At 40.7% G+C, this 18,671-nt stretch overlaps 1 protein-coding gene across 2 annotated transcripts in view; it reads left to right on the plus strand.

Annotated features, from left to right (window-relative positions):
- The window catches only part of klf7b (Kruppel like factor 7b), a 43,256-nt gene that overhangs the window by 17,777 nt on the left and 6,808 nt on the right, over positions 1 to 18,671 (plus strand). Inside the window, exons 2-4 of one of the 2 annotated variants that reach the window (XM_081368404.1) lie at positions 6,849 to 7,005; positions 10,609 to 11,218; positions 15,294 to 15,417. In XM_081368404.1, coding sequence (XP_081224530.1) covers positions 7,000 to 7,005; positions 10,609 to 11,218; positions 15,294 to 15,417 — 740 coding nt within the window. In that variant the 5' untranslated portion in view covers positions 6,849 to 6,999. The remainder of the gene's footprint in view (positions 1 to 6,848; positions 7,006 to 10,608; positions 11,219 to 15,293; positions 15,418 to 18,671) is intronic. The other variant, XM_081368403.1, reaches the window with a different exon arrangement.

The following is an 18,671-nucleotide window of genomic DNA, read 5'->3' on the forward strand; positions in this document are numbered from 1 at the left end:
CTTAACCAATATATATAGAAACATTTAGGAATGTAAATGCTATTCTATTGCTAACTAAGCATATTTGTGGAGCACCTACTTTTTAAAACAAAAAGCAAATACACCATGATCAACATTCAGTCTGGTTATGATTAAACGTGAAACCAGAACTTTGTACTTTGTACAGTACTTTGTCATCTCACAGACTTCTCATTGTAGTACATAGTACAATGACATCTTCATCTGTGCCCCCTCCCCAATATAATTTCACCAGGTGTTCTTCACTGAGTTTATGAAGAGTTAATAGTGACTTTGTTCATTTGGGAACACGATCAAGGTCGTATTATGTCCTCTACAATCCTGTGCTGCTGAAGCCATAGTGCCTTTTCAATTCCTTCACAGCTTCTTTGTCCCTTTTGTGACCTCTGTTACTGAAGTCCCACAATACTTTAAAAGCAAAACCAGTGTTTGTGTACACAGAAATAGCTCTCAACAGCCCCATACAAGCACACCCAAAGGCTGATTGGCAACCAAGCCGCCTCTTCCATCTTTAAATGGAGGTATTCATTAGCTGCAGCTGCACCATGTCAGACTTAAAGTCTCCTTGTGTGGATGGATGCAGATGGAGAAGACAGCAGACACTGTCTTTAACTGTCAATCCTAAATTATTGAAAGTCTCCTATCAAGTAAAAGCTTTGATGAGACGTGGCTCTGAAGGCTGGCATGGAAGAATCTAGCCTAAAAGGGTTTCAAAACAACTAAAATAGAGAAGTATCCCAATAGCGAATAACAAGTTTAATTTACAACCATTTAATTTTGGCTAGCCTAGTGCCCATGTTCTGGCCCCTAGCTAGTCCCCTAGTATCAAATGCAATTATTTAGCTAGCTGGTGCTCAAAGTAGGTATGCACTAGACAACATGCTAGCTTGCTAATCTTTGGTGCCAAGTGTGTCATAATGCTCTCAATAACACGTCTTTGCTTGTAGTAGCATCCATCTGTGAAGTAATCCTGCCTCTAAGGGTACAGTGCACAGATAATTCTTGGTTGTTATCTTGCATGATTAGCATTGCTCTTTGTTCCGCATTACATGCATGCTCACTCAACGTATTGTGGAGAAATGGGCCATGTGTCTGTAGAGAAAAGGCTCAGTGATATTTCCAGTTGCTTTGATGGAGTGGACGGGTACAGATGCATATTTCCTGCTCCTGACCTCAAGAGTGTTCTTGTCATAATAAAGCTGTCTCAGTTATGTCATGAACCTGATCAGGGCCCTAATGCTCCGCCAAGTGCTGTCAACGAGGATAAACTCGTCCACAACTATGGCTAATGATTGTTTTTCTATTCCTGTGCTCCCTCACTAGGTGAAGAATCTGCAAAATATTTTTATTAGCTTGTGTTTTCTCACCAAACATGGTAAGGTACTTCCAGTGACAATCTAAGATGACTAAAACCTATTCAGTGCAAAGAAATGTACCTAAATATTTGGCCAGCAGACACGTTCACAAGTCCGCCCTCCAGTGTTTTGTCACAAGTCCAAGTCAAATCTCAAGTCCAAGTCATTAACTTGGGATTTTGTAGTTGGGGAAAATATATAAAGTCCAAGTCAAATCTCAAGCCCAAGCATTAACTTGGGATTTGGGGAAATTCTAAAGTATGGGGTCTGTAAGAGTTTTTCTTTTTAAATAAAATAAATATTTTTGTTCAGCAAGAACACATTAAATTGATCAAAAGTTAGAAAAGACATTTATAATGTTACAAAAAAATTATCTTTCACACAAATGCTGATCTTTTGCACTGCTGTTGTGCTGTGAACTGTTTTAAGCATTTATAATAGTAAGAAATATTTCTTGAGCATCAAATCAGCATCATATAATGATTTCTGAAGAATGTGACACTGAAGACTGGAGTAAATGCTGCTGAAAATTCAGCACTTTAAAATATATTAATATAGAAAACAGTTATTTTAAATTGGAATAGTATTTTGCATATATTGCTTTTTTTTTTACTATATTTATGATCAAATAAATGCAGCCTTGAGGAGCATAGAGACTTTAAAAACATTAAACCCCAAACTTTTTTAATGGTAGTATATATATATTATAGCACACAAAAAAGCAAAAAATAAATGATCAACCAATAAATAATTAAATAAATACCCACCTGGTAATTGTTTACAGTGAATTGTTTATGAATCATGATTTTTTTTTTTTTTTCAGTATCGCTCCTTGATTTGTGTTGTTTACTAGTCTCTAATTCAAGTCGAATCTAAAATAATTTTTTTGGCAATTTGTGTCTGAGTTGCCATCTCTGTTGTCCAGTTACTTGGACATTCTATACTCCGATGCTTCACCAGACTCTGGTCTTACTGTTCTGTTCCTCACTTGATAATGGAACAGGAAAATGTGTCTTTCTGATACAGGCAGCACACACAATAACGTCCCAAACCAGTGTCCTGCTGTCTTTTCACATTTCAAAACCCAACAATGTGGCTGCTATGGAAACAGCTGCCAAGCCTGTTGTGCTCATCTCTGGCTGAGTTCCTGTCTGTCTGTTTCCTCTCATTTCCCAGAGGAGCTGGTCTATGTTTACCAGCCAAAGAGAGACACTGGAGCAGGAACAGCACTGGAGAGGCCCTCTCGGTCACAAGGTGCAGCTGCAAAAGCAAGAAGCAAAGCTAGGAAGGAAAATGGAGGGCAGGGAAAGGGATGAGGATTTCAAAACAAATTTGCAAATCGCATTACACGGTCAACATGTAATTAGCTTTGTGTGCGAGTGTAAATATTGATACACAGTAATGAGTACATGGAGTTTACACTAATCTGAAACCCAAAGCCAAGCTTAGCCTTTCTACAGAGCTCTCTGTACGACCATTATGCTCGACGGGATCATCCTTACATTGTGTTTGCATGGTGCTTTTTATGGTCTTTGAGAAGAGGGACATTACTAACACTTAGAAGCAGTCTTGTGTCAAGTATCTGATTTCTCAGTGGAGTCACGTAACATCGTTTCTGAACAGATGTGAACATGCTGAGACGAAAAAAAAAAAAAAAAAAACACTAAATGGGAGCGTCGAACAGAAGCCACATCAGGAGAACAGCTCCAGACATTACCTTCATCAATATATAATAATCCAAGATTGGAAACATGATAGAAATGAGCCAGACAGATGAACAGTTCATTGAGTAGCACAGATACCACATGTTTTGTTCTGAGTCAAAGAACTATAAAGCGATAATCGTGATAGTCATGGTTCCAGATGACAGTATTAGTACAAGTATGTTTGCCTTCTTAAAATAGGACTTTGGCCTTGCTGATCCTGTCAAATTTGTTGTGTCTAAAATAGTAGCAGACAGAAAAGATTCTGGGCACTGGGACCGGGCCAGTCATTCAATTACTCTAAGTACACATTTGAGCAAGGTCAAGTTCGGCACACGGATATTCAAGACATAAACTGCAGCCAATGTCTTCATATTAAGCAGTTGTAGTTATTACATACCAGAGCACTCACTTGTTCACAGGTTTGGCAGACAGACAGGCCACTAGACATAAAGGAAAGAAATATGGAGCATCTGTCTATGGCAGTGAACTCAGCAGCTAATTCATACACACAGGCTATATTTCCACACAAGCTACGAATTTCATTTATGAGAAAATTCTAGGTAAATTTAAAAAAAAAAAAAAAAAATTGGAACGTGCAGCATTTCCATTGCTTGTGCTGAGTGAAAAAAAAAAAATGTCAATTTGAAAATTAGAAATACTGATCATTCTATAAATTATTTAAAAATACAATACTGAAACCATTAGTGAATTTAGGCATCATAAAATTATAGTGCATAGTATGGAAATGGATATTCATTTTGAGATTTGCTAAAGATTATATTTAACCATTTAGAACTTGAAATGAGTTTTAGATGTCTTTAAAGGCCATCTAAATGTACAAAATAGGGCAAACGAACATGCACAATTAAATAACCTGTATGGACAGAAACAGAAATAAAAAATAAATCAAAAAATCAGTTGATATATGATATGGTACTGACACATCATGCATCCATATGCTCTGACAAGCTTCATGTTTGCTAGCAATCTTTGACAGATGCCTTACGTCTGGAAGCAACAGCGTCCCAGACAGTTCTGGGAGGTAATAATAGTCAATCACAATGACTTTTTTTATGCACATTTAAGCATTTATTCAGTAAATGTGCTTATAGCATTGTTTATGTGCATGTCGTCTTATCAAATACCCAATGAATCTATCCACCTCAAGCGAGCATATGAATATTTATTTATATTTATCTATTTATTTATTTATCTATTTATCTTGGTGATTCCATCCAGCATTTTAATGAATATTCATGGATGAAAACCCAGCTACCGAACCTACAGCATTGAAATGTTCACTGTAAGGTATAATTTAAAATTAGGATGTACAATTTGAAATGCCATAATGAAGAACTACACTGCTATTATATAAATGTCACTTGTTTGTAATCAAGTTGTGTTGTTTCTAAAAGAGCAACCCTGTGTAGTGCAGAGGTGGTTTTGAGCAACTTGATGACAAGCCTGTGTAGATGCATTTGCAGCGTAAGCCTACCGAATCTGGCTTTTTGTTTGTGCAGAATGCCTCCCTGACAAGCCATGCAAGTTACATTTGCAGATGTACACAAGGGATTTAAATATCATCTGGTTCCCAGGCAACCACAACAATAATGAAACCTATATGTAAATGCGTGACACAAAACCAAGTCTTTTTCTCCAGAGAAATCTGGGGCAGAGGTTCTTCCGCTAAAGAGCTGCTCAGTAAATCTGGCCCTGAAAATGTTCAGGCAGTTGGGATGCCAGAGCCTCAGGCTTATTTGCAGTGGCCCATTCGTCACAGAGTGTCCAGTTTTGCCAACTCGCTAATAGGACACCATCCTCAGTGAATAATTGGCCCTTTTTTTTATTTTTCGCCATTATACCGCAGCTCTGCACATTTAATTTCACCATGGCAAGAGCTGCATTGTTTTCTCTTGGGGTTTTGATGTCTCTTTTGGCAGAAGCAGGATATTAGAGATCTTTAAAATGGATCATTCTTAACATGTTACCAGCGTTCTCCCAATGACAGATAGTCAGCACCAATCCACATAACCCATCTCAGCCTACTCTTCAGCTATGCAGCAAAAGCAGCAGTGGAGAAATCAGTGGCAGGTGGTCATTGGCACGTCACTGAAGAATGACAAATGGTTTAGCCATGGCATTCAAGAAACAAATTTTTCACTAAAATTGCACAATTTTCAAGATCGCTCTCTGCTGCTCAAACACACAGATAAGTATCTGATCTTACACGTGTAAATACACCCTCAAACTGCAGGCTGACCGGCAGAAATTCACAGCCTGCTGTAAGTAAAACATTTCTCTTGTGTCCTCTATCTTACATCTTTTTCCTCAGCAAACAAATGCTGCACATTGGAGGACAGGGGCCCTGACTTGACAAACGACCTGCGACGAGCCTCCATCCACTGCAACAGTGGCCAAGGGCCAAGGGAAACGGGATTAAATTATCCACCCAAATTAAAAGAGCATATCTGTCTTGTTCCTGCTAACAGCTGTTAGCATTTATCTCCCACATGTGTCCGTGCCATTCATTCATTTTATAATCTGCGTTTATCAGACTGGCTAGGCCGAAGTGGGGCAGAGGGGACCAAGAAGAGGCGCCCGGGTGCTAATTGCCTTGCCATGCTCGAGAACGTCTGTGTGTGTGTGTGTTCCAGAGGACCCCACCGTTTTGGCAAAAAAGGGGGAGGTGGAAGTGTAAGAGGGGGTAGGGAGGGATGACACAGGTGCAGAAACAGGAAAAAAGGAGGGCTATTACACAGCGGGAGAGTCTGCAAAAAGTCACTCCATCACAGACCGCTGATTAAAATTTCATAGGAGGGGGCCAGAAGGACGAGTCTGATGTAGGTAGTAGTTAAACAGTAGAAGTGGATGAAGGCCTGTAGAAGTAGATGGATTTCATTTATTTGAGTAGGGTTATGGGTCAGTGACGTATAAGTAATCACTATTTAAAAAAAAAAAGAAAAAACAATCTAGTTTAAAACCAATGCGCCAAGTTTTAGAAATGTACTCTTTGAATTATGTTGGTTTCATATGGTTTAAAATAAATAAAACGTATATTGTATACTATCTTATATCCATAGTAGTTTCAATAAAAAAAAAAAAAGTAATGTCATTGACCTACAGTATATCCCAGTGTTTTCTGTCCTTGTGCTTCTTGGCGAGCAGCATACAACCATTTTCTGCAGGTGTCGGGTGCAACACAAATTGTTTGTTGTCCAAATGTTGCAGTTTAGTGAGAGTGACGGGTTGTGTAAAGGTCTTCGTAGACTCCTAACAAGTTGCTGACATCTCTTCTGTGAGAGTGAGGTTGCAATGGAAGCGGCCGTTTATTGACTGCGCTTGCTTTGATGGGGAGAATCACAAGCGAGATCAAAAGGAGGTTCGGCAGCCGCTCGGGATCGTACCACACTGATGTTTACTTTTCACATAAGTGCTCTTCTATTGGTTATTAACTGCTTTACTGAGACTCTTTTTCATGTTTTTGTTTTTTTTTGTTTGGCCCTTTTGTTAGGATGTCTGCTTGTAAGAAATTGTAGTCATTGGTTTTATGGCCACTTGTCAATTGGCCATCCGCACACAGAGGTCTGCAGTAAATCACAAACTGTGATCAGCCCCATGCTGTAACTGTATTGTCTAAATGTCAGGATACCCAGAGTGGGGGTACAGGGGGATGGGACGATGACAGTAGATAAAGTGAAGAGATTCAAGCTTCACTCTAGTGTGTGTGTTTGACAGCTGTTTTCTTCCACACTCACTTCCCCCTCCCCAGACCCCTGTCAGCCTCCCCTCCATTACTCAACCCAACACTCCAGCACCAGGACAGAAGTGACAGCTCCCCTCCCTGAGCTCAGCCAGCGAGGTGCAGGAACCAAACTGAGAGAGCGGTTGAAAAGGCACGCAAGATCCGTGAAATCCTATCCATGACGGTGAGGGCCTCAGATGACTCTGATGTCCACCCTGCTGTGATGATGGTTTATATGTCATCGGGACAGATAGGATATTCCTCCGACTGCAAATTTGCAGGCGGCTTGGTATCTCTCTCGGTGCATAGATAGACATATCCTGGAGGGAGGTCCTTATGGGCTATAGAGTTTCGAAACACTTCCTGAGGTTGATGGCAAGTGTGTGTCACTTGGCACAAGTCATCTCCGAGGGTTCCCGGGTAATTGTTGTGTCATTACAGAGGTAATCGTGCAGCAGATATGGCGCATCCCTAAAAAAAATACTTGAAAATTTTTAGATAAATGCATGTGGTGTGCAAACAGGCCAAAAGCCCTTCAATACATGAAGGATGCATATTTAGTCTTGCTAGGTCATAAAAGTGTTAATGGCCATGGTGGAATCACATCACCCTGGGAAATTGTTATGAACACTGCAGGGTACAAAATGTACAAAATGTCATATAGACAGATTTCATCGCAAGATCATTGACAACCCTTGTGCTTTATGGAACAAAACATTGCTAGAGCTTAGGACATGTGTTGCAGGAAGGAACACCTGGTCTGCTCAAATTTCTGCATGACAGCCTATAATCTTTAAATTGTTAGGTGCATCAAAGGACCCTTTTCTTGGGTTCCAATTGACTAGTATACATGGTTCTTGAGCTGACTAGAATTACAAAATAAAATGTTTCATCATAGGTCCTTCAGATCAGCATATTTTTGGAAAAGAGGAAAAATGAAACTCTTCTGGGTTCTTTGAAGCACCATTAGAACCATAGAACTGATTTAGGTTCTCCTGCTCCTACTGAAAAAGCATCTTAAACCAGCCTAAGGTGGTTTGCTGGTCTTAGCTGGTCCCATACCCTAGTCAACCCAGTTTATTGGCTGTTTTAAAGGGGATTTGGGGCGCTTTTCAGATGGTCAGCCTTGAAGACCAGCTTGGGACTTGCTAAACTAGCTGAAAACCAAATTGTGCAGACTGTAAAATCAGCTAAGAACATGCTTGGGCTGGTTTAAGATGACTTTTCCAGCAGGGATGAAAAACTAAAATGTTCTTCTATTGCATTACACTCTATAACCCTTTTGAAATGTTTAGCAGCAGCGCTTGCTACGGTCCTATTTTTTTTTTTTAATAAATATATAAATACAGCACTTTTAACTCAAGTGTTGTTCTTAGTGACTACATCTTACACACATACAAGCACACAGACGCACACATACACACTTAGGCTTCCCATCAGCAAATTAACTGAATAAAGAGCCTCTCTTTGCTGGGTCGTTTGAGTGGCTAATTAGTCATCAGCGCATGCTGTGTGGAGAGAGAGAGAGGAGTGCAGAAGAGAGATCGGTTTTGCATCAAGAGGTAGAACTTCAAACGACATCTGATGAAAGCCAAAATGCTTAATTAAAATCTATTTGTATGAGCGAAAAATCATCATAATTTCAACCTCAAAAAATAGAGAGGGTTAGAAAAAAAAGCTGTTTTGTTAGATGCGGGTGGAGATATAAACACATTAGTTTAGATAATGTGCCGACTTTATTATCCAAGCAGGGAGCGGAGACAGCGAGAAGAACTGACTCTGAGATTGGCGATAATTTCCCCTTTGTGTCTAACTTGGACTGCATCCACATTTGCTAATAACAGTTTTGCGATTCTCCCCCTCGCCTCTCTTTGCCCGCTCTTTGTCTGACATTGGCTCTTAGCGCTGCATGCGAACCCCCTGGCACTGCATTTATAATAGATGGAGCTCAGTGTGCACAATATAAGCAGGGTATGAAGGGGCTTTCTACACAAGCAGCCCGTCCAGAAGAGTCAAATCACCTCATCTACATTTTCCTTTCTTTTTTGTTCATGTAGTTGCTCTGATGTGTGTGAAAATTTAGTGTGCTTATGCCAAGTTTTTTCAACCCTCTGCCATCTCTCAATGGCATGTTGCTTTAAGCTGCATTACATTGAGAATTTATACATATGCTGCACTGTGCTGATAAATGCAGGTTGGGTATGTCCGCAGAGCATCTATTAAAGTAATAAGGCCTACAAAATGCACAAAAATGGAATAATTCCAATAGGTGCATGATCTCTCTTGGTTGCTAAAATTCCTGCATGCTAAAACATGGCTAAAAAAGCTTCAGTGCATGGATAATTCATGCACTCTCCAGGTAGTGCTCAGAATCATAAATTAATGGAGAGCTGACGGGGAGAGCTTGCAGTGGTGAATTGTAGCTGCTGCAGTGGACTGTGTTTCAGTTATTTTAGTCTTTGTTGAAGGCTCTGCTGTATTGCATAACATGAGTCAAATTGTAGCTATTCTACAGTATTAGTGCCTTTCTTTCAGTGTCACCAGTGAGGTCAGAGAAAGTGCACAGGAACCATTTGGCTTCAAGTAAATTCAATCAGTGTTTCACTTAAGCAGTAGCTGGGATTGAAGTGCATTAGAAATGTATCTGATACTGTTTCTAAAAAATGTCTGTGTTTAGTCTGAAACAGTAACCTCAAAGAAATTGCTGCATGCATACAAGGGTTTATCTCTTTCTAAGGGACCCGATATATTAATATATTTCCATGTATAAAACCCCATTTATACTATATTAAGTGTGACATTGCAAAAACAACCAATTTTGACCATTTAAAAAAATATTTAGCAGAAATGATTCTTTTCAATTAATAATAATTCACTTTGAAAAACACACTTTGGACGATCTTTTTTCTGAGTTTTTTGCAGGCGCCCTAATAGCCCCTAAACCTTAGTTTGAAAAACCCCTGCATGCGTATACATATTTCAATTAATAGACTAAAAATTGCAGCTTATCAGTAGACAACTAGGAAATAGCTAGGAAATACCTTCATTTTGGACAATTTATTTTGGTCTGAGCTAAAGGAGATGACAGAACAAGTTAAGATAGGGCATGTACAACAACTGTAATTTACAGCTGGCATGAAGTAAAGAGCTGGAAGGTTTACTCTACTGCCATTTGACTGCCAAAGTGCCTTTACCGCAACACACTGAACAGAACTCTCTAATATCCAAACTGGCCACTGTGACTGGGGAACAATAATGTTAAACCACTGAAAAAGAAACTGCTGAGTGAGCAGTCAGTGAGCCATGATAGTGCTGTCTTTCTCTTCCGACCTCCCTCTGTCTGCCAAAGTATTCATCAGAGGAAAAACCAGAGTGAGGGGAAAGGTATCTTAAGTAATAAGACGGTCATTTCTCGCTCAATAAGCACCGTACAAAATAGCCTATGCTACATAGATAAATACTATTCCCTCAACCGCAGCAAGTGTAATAAAAATTCCACGGATGTTCAACTTCTCTCCCAGAAAATTTTGCCCCTCAGCTGCACTCGAAAAAATTTCTGTGCGAAAGTCTCTATGTAGCAGATGAAGTCGTTTACACTTTCAACAGTGCGACCAACTAAACCAACACCAACTTGAAAAGTGTTGATGCACCACGTTTTTCACTGACATGTTCAGCTGTAACCATGTGTTTTTTCAGACGGTTAGCTTTCCCTTTATAAACATCACTGGACTTAAGAGTATTCTAAGGCTTACTGTCTCATGTTTATGCATTTCTGTTTCTCCTGCAGACATGTCTGGAACTGGAGAGGTACCTACAGACGGAGCCCAAAAGGCTTTCGGAGCTCTTCGACGAGGAGCTTGACTGCCTCCTTACGCCAGCCTTCATGAGGGGAGACAGCGACGAGGACCTGATGGACCCTCTCCTGCCCAATTTATCGGACGAGCCCAGCCCCCCACCTCTACTGGTATCCCTTCCCAAAAACCTCCATGCCCCAGCCAACACCAAGAGTACCGACGCAGGGCTTAAAGAAGCCAGCGGAGGGGTTAATCCCGCCCAGCTAAACGCAGTCACTTCCCTCACGCCACCTTCCTCCCCGGAGTTGGGACGCCATCTTGTGAAGCCCACGCAGACACTTACCGCCACAGCTGATGGCACGCTCACGCTGAAACTGGTGGCCAAGAAAGTGGGACTTGGTGCAGCAAAGTTAGTGGCGACACATTCACTACCTTCGCCACCAAATCGCGGGGCACAGAGCGACGGTGAAGGAGGCCTGGGAACAGTAGGCGGAGGGGACATCCCGGAAAACAAAAAGAGGGTCCATCGTTGCCAGTTTAATGGCTGTAGGAAGGTTTACACAAAAAGCTCCCACCTAAAGGCACACCAGAGGACACATACAGGTGATTAAATGCTCCAATAACATATGTTTTAACATTTAGCATCACATATAGCATTCAGCTTTCCTGGAGAAAGGTTTCTGGTTTAGCAAGTCTTACTCTGCATGTAATAAGATGAAGTTTTCAGAGTTCAGAAAATACTATAGAAGGGTCACAAGAGATCTTGTGAAGCTAACTCGATTTTTGCTGCACAGCCCCAAAGCAAAATATCTGGTTTTCTCTCTCCTGCACCTTAATCTCAAACTAAAATGAGCCCAGCCACAGCATTCAAAACCTGCCAGTGCAGTCAGTAATTGCAAGAAGATTGATAGACTGACTGAGCTGAATCTTGTTTCCCAGCTAATTCGAGCTCACACGCTCCGGTGCCGTAGTTGCTGCCCTCTCGCTGAACCTGAGAGCATGTTGCACTCTGCCATGGCCCCGAAACCTACTGTGACAGTGGCCTCAATGCAGCGTATCTGGCCCCTGTGGCCAGCTGTTGACTCGGCAGGTTTCTGTGAGAGCTGGTGGTGCTAATCGCTTTTAGGCTGATTCTAGCGTATAGATGGTGCTTCGCTTTTGAAGATCGGGGGAAATAAGCAATAGCAGGAAAAAGGGGAAAATAAAAACCCTAAAGGAACATTTTGGCTTGCTAGCTCATCACATAATGTGTTTATTACAAGACAGACTATTCTTTTAATTAGCTTAATCCTGCTCTTTCAGTTATCATTTCCGTAGATTACTAAAACAGGGAGATTAAAATTACAATAGGATTTAAGAGAAGCCATGCTCAATGCTAATATTTTTGTTTAGGAGCACTCATGGCCCTGAAAAGTGAATTAAGCATTTCTACAGAATTCATTGGGGAAAAAATATTTTTTTCTGATTGAATATTTTAAGATAACCTGAGAGATGGCATAAAACAGTTGCAGGGTTGGCTGATGCCCTTATGAATAATGTTTTATATATATATATATATATATATATATATATATATATATATATATAAAATGTTGAACAGTAGGCTTACCTTATTGGCTGAAAGACAGATGTTGTTAAGCATGCATTAATCAGTTGGTGATAATCCAACAAAGCTCATGACTGGATTTGACTGGACACCCAAAGGGCTACCTAGGAACATCGACATGACCAAAATACAAATCACAAATAATTTCAGATTATGATTCACATTATTCTAGTGAGAAAGGAATCTCTGTTGATTTGGATAGAAAACAAAAGCATGCAAAAGAATTTAAGGTTAAATGCATTAGGGAGCTTTTATTTTGTTTTAATTGCATTAGGGAGTTTTATTGTATTAATATACACCAATACATCTGACTGGGTGTCAGAAGTCACTTAAGTAATTTTTCACATTCATTTACACTCATAAATGCAGACGTGGAGCCCTGTGGTAATGACATGGTCCTACTTTGCTTTGTCAACAATGTTTCCTGAAGTTAATAGCACATCCCTGAATGGGATTTGGAGGATAAAAATGGGTTAGAATCAGAGAGCTCATTTTGAAATGCAACATGAGCCACTGGAGAAGCTGAAATGAATGGATGATAATTGGGCCCTACCTCTGAAATCTAAACTTCGGAGACAATAATAGCTTACCAGCACTCTGTCCTGAGGAAATGTAATTAACCACACCGTACACACCTAGTACACTGGTGCGAGGGAAGGAGCTTGCTGTTTTGGAGGGGATCCGTTGCTAGGAAACCATATCAAAAGACTGTAATAGGTTGATTATTTGCAGCTCTAGATACCAATTGAAGCTCCAATATGCCAAATCAATCCCACCTTTCCCCTACCCTCTTTGGGTACAGTTGGGGTTGCCAGGCAACTACATCATGCATATCTAAAGCAAGCAATAATTGGTTGGTATTGCGGAGTGTCCATAGGTTGCATACCGACTGAATGGCTCTTTCTCTGTCTCTTCTCTCCTTTTAACACTCTCTCTCCCTCTCTTGGCTGGTTGCTAGGCGACTCCATCATGCATCCGTGACTCTCCAAGTTATAATTGGCCTGCGTTATGGTTGCCGTGGTTGCAGGTCCAAGCCTGCCTCGCTGCTGTCAGACAGCAAGAGAGGGAACGAAATAAAGAGGCGGAGGAAGGGGGCTACGGCATAAGGAGGGAGCAAGCGCGAGGGGGTCTTTGGCCAATTATTGTGAGTGTAGTGCGAAACATTTGCCGTCTCACACCTGCGGCCCGCCACTCTCCAAATGACACAGAGATGCTCTTCCTGCACACTTGTAGCAGTCACAGACACGAGAGCAGACGTGGCAATATTTTCTCCAACTGATTTTATAAATTGAAAAAGCTCAAGGACAGGCAAACATAATAAAATAAACCTCAAGGCACTTTGACCTACTGTTTTGTCTGTGCGTGTCTTGCCTGGCAGAGAAAGATGAGAGATGTCAAAGAAGGCCCGCTGCTTGTTTGCAATATTCTCAGAGGTGAACTAGTGAAAAAAAGGCCAAGTACATTGTATTATATTTAAAAATCATCTTCTATTTGTCATTGGAAGTCAAGAAATATTTTTATGGGGAATGGAAAGAGGACCTCTTCGCCTTTCCTCGTCGCCATTGCCGTGTCATTCTTTATGTTGCATCATAACAGACTTTCAGGACAGACTGAGCAACGTAGTGGTAAACCCGACGTTATGTCATCCGTTACCTCATCTTGCATCATCAAGCTAAAAATCGAGACGGGATAAATAGATGAACATACTTTGATTTCATAACAGTAACAGTGTGCTCATATCAACTGCATACATTTTTGGGGATATGAAATATTGCGAAAGCGAATACCTTCCACTTTCCCCACATCTAACTGGATCATCTTTTCCTTACAAAAGGAAAAAAGAAAATAACAGCCTGTAGTCATTTCCATTCCCTCTATGATTTTCTTCATCAGTTTCCAGAGTCCAATTTCTATGTTGGTCCAGGCTTGTTAGTATAGTCTTTCAAGTAAGGCAGATTTAGTAGGATAGTTAATGACTAATCATTCATTGATTATCAATAATCAAAAAACAATAACCTGCCTACTGCATCTGTCTGACCTTCCATCCTTCCATCTGTCTATCTGTTCATCTATCCATCAGTCTATTGGTCTATCTATCTAGTCTGCCTATCTACCTTTAACTATCTAAACTTTTTTTTTTAATTATATTACATTTGATTCAATAATCAACTATGAAAATCACCATCCCTACTTAGTGAGTTTAGACATGTCGTCGGAACCAATTTAGTAAACTATTTCCAATGGAGAAACAACCACTTTATTCTGGTTAGGAAGATTGGTGCACACAGCGTTTGCTGGAGTAGCTGGCAGCTCTTGTACTGTGAATATGGCATTGTTTCCCATTAAGCGTCATTAAGACCCCAATTATCATTACCACCTCCAGATCTGAATCCATGCCATCAACACCCTCCCCATTCCCACCCAGTCCCCAGGCTGAAGCCAGTTCTGTTCCCCAGGAACACTGCCACTGTGCTGGGACCCTCTCTTCGGGTGTTGAAACCCCCCTTCCTCCCTCACTCATGGCCATATTTTGAATTTGAGGCATAAAAGTACAGCATGTGGAACAATTGGTTTCTCCTTTCCCATCTGTTTAACTTCATTTGAATTTCAGAGCTCAATGGGAGGGTGAAGAACATTTAGCACAAATGGCTTCATTTTGGATACTTGACTTTGGGTTATGAATTCATTCTGTTTTGGTGACTGAGCACATTTAAGCAGCGTCACTTCAATTTAAAAACAGATGGAAAATGACTCTTTGATCAAATACATTTTTGTGTCTGAAAACGATCACCTCCATATATTGCCTGAGAAGGCAAAATTTTTTACTATTGAGAATACAGGAGGTTCGGGCTACAGACATGTGATTGGTCGACTGGGAGAAAAAGCAGCAAATTTGATTGGCTGGCTGGGATGTGTGATTGAGAGAAACAGTAATGAATGATGTTGATAATGGAACTGCTGACGGTGCTCACAGTGGCACATCGGCTGCCTCGCTCCAGAGGTGCACCATCTGTGTACAGGTGTGTGTGAATGGTAAAGCATGGATTAAATGATGTGTGTTTGTGCATGCAGGTGAGAAGCCTTACAAATGCTCCTGGGAAGGCTGTGAATGGCGTTTCGCACGAAGCGACGAACTGACAAGGCACTACCGCAAACACACTGGTGCCAAACCTTTCAAGTGCAACCACTGCGACAGGTAAGAGACACTGCAAATGCTGCAAAGCTAGCTCACAATAAATGCATACGCTCATTTCACCCTTTTTTAATTCATTAACACTCCTACACATTCACTAGTCCACAGTCCTCAAGTGCCCATAAACAAATTCCTTTAGCTATGAGACTAGAAAACCAAACTCTCTCCCTCAAAAAAAAACCCTCCCTTTGCTCTTGTTTTCTCAAATTCTCTCTGATGGCATGCACATACCAAAACTGCATCAGGCTCATTGGAAGTTAGTACAGGCCCAGTTCCCTGCTGAATAACTCATTCACAGTCTGGTCCTGTGATACCCATTACTGAATTACTGTGAATATCTCATGCTCGCATCCTGTTCCACTTTCCTCCGTCCTCCCTTCGGTACAGCATATTCCCACACTGTGGCTTGAGTGCAGGGAGAAAGAGAAGTTAAAGGCATGGGTGTGCATTCCAAGGTAAGAGAGTTATACAACAGTAATATAAAAGAGCTGGGTAGAGGCACATGAAGAAATGGATGCACGTAGAGCTACAGAGGAAAGACACAGCATATTTGATGAGTTTTAATCACAATACTTGCATGAACTGTTAATTAAACATATGGAGACTGCTCCTGGTGAATAGAATGAACTATATGCAAATCATTCCCAACTAAAACTCGACGTGCCAGTTACGTGGTTTATTGGTACTTTACTTTTATTTCATTACTTACTAATTAACAACAACGTTGACGTATATTGCACGCGCAAATGCGGCGACGAGTGCTGTATATCTCTTCACTATACATCAACGTTGTTGTTAATTAATAAGTCATGAAATAAAAGTAAAGTACCAATAAACCACGAAACTAGCACGTCTTGTGTTTTAGTTGGGAATGATTTGCATGCAGTTATTCTATTCATCAGGAGCAGTTTCCATACGTTTCATTAACAGTTCATGTAAGCATTGTGATTTACCATGGTGACTGTTGTTTCTGTAACCCCAAAAAGCCTCTTTTGTGCATTTATTACTCATACCAACTTACCAAATCTATTGTATTAACAAAAAAACGAGTTTGGGACTGCCATACCTAATAGGCCTACTGTGTTTAGTCATCAGTAGTCATTTTCTTACAGTGTGTGTGTGTGTGTGTGTGTGTGTGTGTGTGTGTGTGTGTGTGTGTGTGTGTGTGTGTGTGTGTGTGTGTGTGTGTGTGTGTGTGAATATGAAATAAAATTGCTTGTTTTTAAAAAAACAAATATTCCTACTGACTTTGTACTCAAACATTCTGACCACTGAATTTTCCATGAATTGTTCAGGATAGTATTTACACTCACAAAGAGCAATTTTACTGCAAACAAAATATTTCAGAGCTGAGCATAAATATATTTATATTTCTGTTAAACACCAAGTCATGGAGAAAGTCATAGAAATATCTAATCTGGAAATCACAACTTCACCTCATGACTGTGGGAACCCAGTTTAAATCTTACAGGCTATATTTTAGCCAAGTCAAGTCAAGATTGTTTCCAAGCAGCTTTACAGTGATAATTGGAAATGAATGCAACAAATATTATTTTGGCTGTACAACAGCTCTAGAAGAAAGTCAAGTGCGCGCACACACATGTGATGCAGAGGCAGCATGGTGAACGTGTGTTGGCGTTGGTGATAAAGAGGTGAAGAGACACAGAAACAGCAGAGAAAAAGGGAGATTTGCATTAGCATGGGGAGAAAGAGTGATAGCCTGTCAGGTGACAGTATTAGGAAGCTGTCACTCGGGCCTGGCATGCGGGCAGCAATTACACAGTGGAGGCCGCGTGCCCACTGAGCCAGCTCCAGGTGGAGGCACAATTAGACACGGCTCCCTGTCTCGCCGTCGGCATCAAACCAACCTTGCCGCAGCCTTTTGAAAGTTGTCCATTGAACATTTCTCTGCTGCTCCATCACAATGAAGCTCCACTGATCCCAGCGGACAAGTTGCGGCTGGGACGGCCTCTGTTCTGCAGACTGCTGCCGACACCTGAACAGTGCCGTTTTCCCTCAGGCTCAGCCAAGCACGTGAACTCTCTGGGGGAAGGCATGGGGAAATCTGTGTCCCTACACTCATTACTCAGTGTTTGGCAGCTATTGCATGACAAAAGGAGGAGGAGCCGGCTTGGATAAGCAAATCTACATGGACAATTCTTTCTCCCTGATGTCAGGTATAAACAAGGGCATCTTCTGAAGTTGAAGTCTAGCCCAAGCAATTTAGTTCCGCTGCAGAATCCCACACACAGATCCCCATCTTTCCCTGGGAAGCATTTATAAATTGAGCCCTCCTGTTATTAACTTTTAATACTAAACCTTGAAGAACCTTTCAGGAAAGCACATCCATTTTTGGTTGTGCATTGAATTATGGGTGTATAAAGAATGGAAAAACTATTACAAATGTGAACAGTGATGCTGCTGGAATGTGAAAGTGTCCTTGTGCAGCATTATTACTCTTGACTGGGATAACAATAAAGAATAATGTTTAGCAATGGCACAAGGAGACAGTATATATTGTCTGATGGCAGAAAGGATGCCTAGTTGAATCTGGATGGAATAAGCCAGGGGCTAAAGGTGATTTCTGAGTGTACACTGTTGAAAAGGTGTGCAAAACTGCCCATTATGGTCTTCAATTTTGCAACTGACCTCTTCTCTGGCACTGCCTCCAGTCAGTTCAGGGCGAGTCCCATTACAGAATTTTTTTTAATTGTATTTAAATTGTCTTACTAAACAAAGGCAGCTGCAGACATGTGGCAACACCATTAGATATTAGAATAGAACAGTCAATACATAATACAGCATTTCTTCCATGATTTTTGGCATAGTGCCAGACATGTGTCTTAAGTTACAGAGATAGTTACTCTGAGGCAACCTGAGGATAGGAGTCTTGCTCAAGTCCACGACAGTGATTAAGAAGTTTAAGTTTTTCAGTTTAAGAATTAAATGAAAAATCAGTGCTGACCAAAATTACTGATGCCAAACTTAGGTAGGCTAACTTTTAGGGTATATATATATATATATATATATATATATATATAAAACTTAACATTTTTCACATTATCTAGAAGATAAAACAAGATTTGGAACAGCATGAGCCGTGGTATTTCTCTCAGCTAGGTGTAATTACACAGAGTGTGTTACCATCACAATGGGTTATGAGAAGCTACAGTCAAGGGCAGTCTAACAGTAAATACAGTCAGCCAACACACACAGTCATACTGTCTCACAGTCACACACACACAAGTGTATTGGGC

This window comes from Scardinius erythrophthalmus (genome assembly GCF_964197995.2).
Source record: "Scardinius erythrophthalmus genome assembly, chromosome: 6".
NCBI lineage: Eukaryota > Metazoa > Chordata > Actinopteri > Cypriniformes > Leuciscidae > Scardinius > Scardinius erythrophthalmus.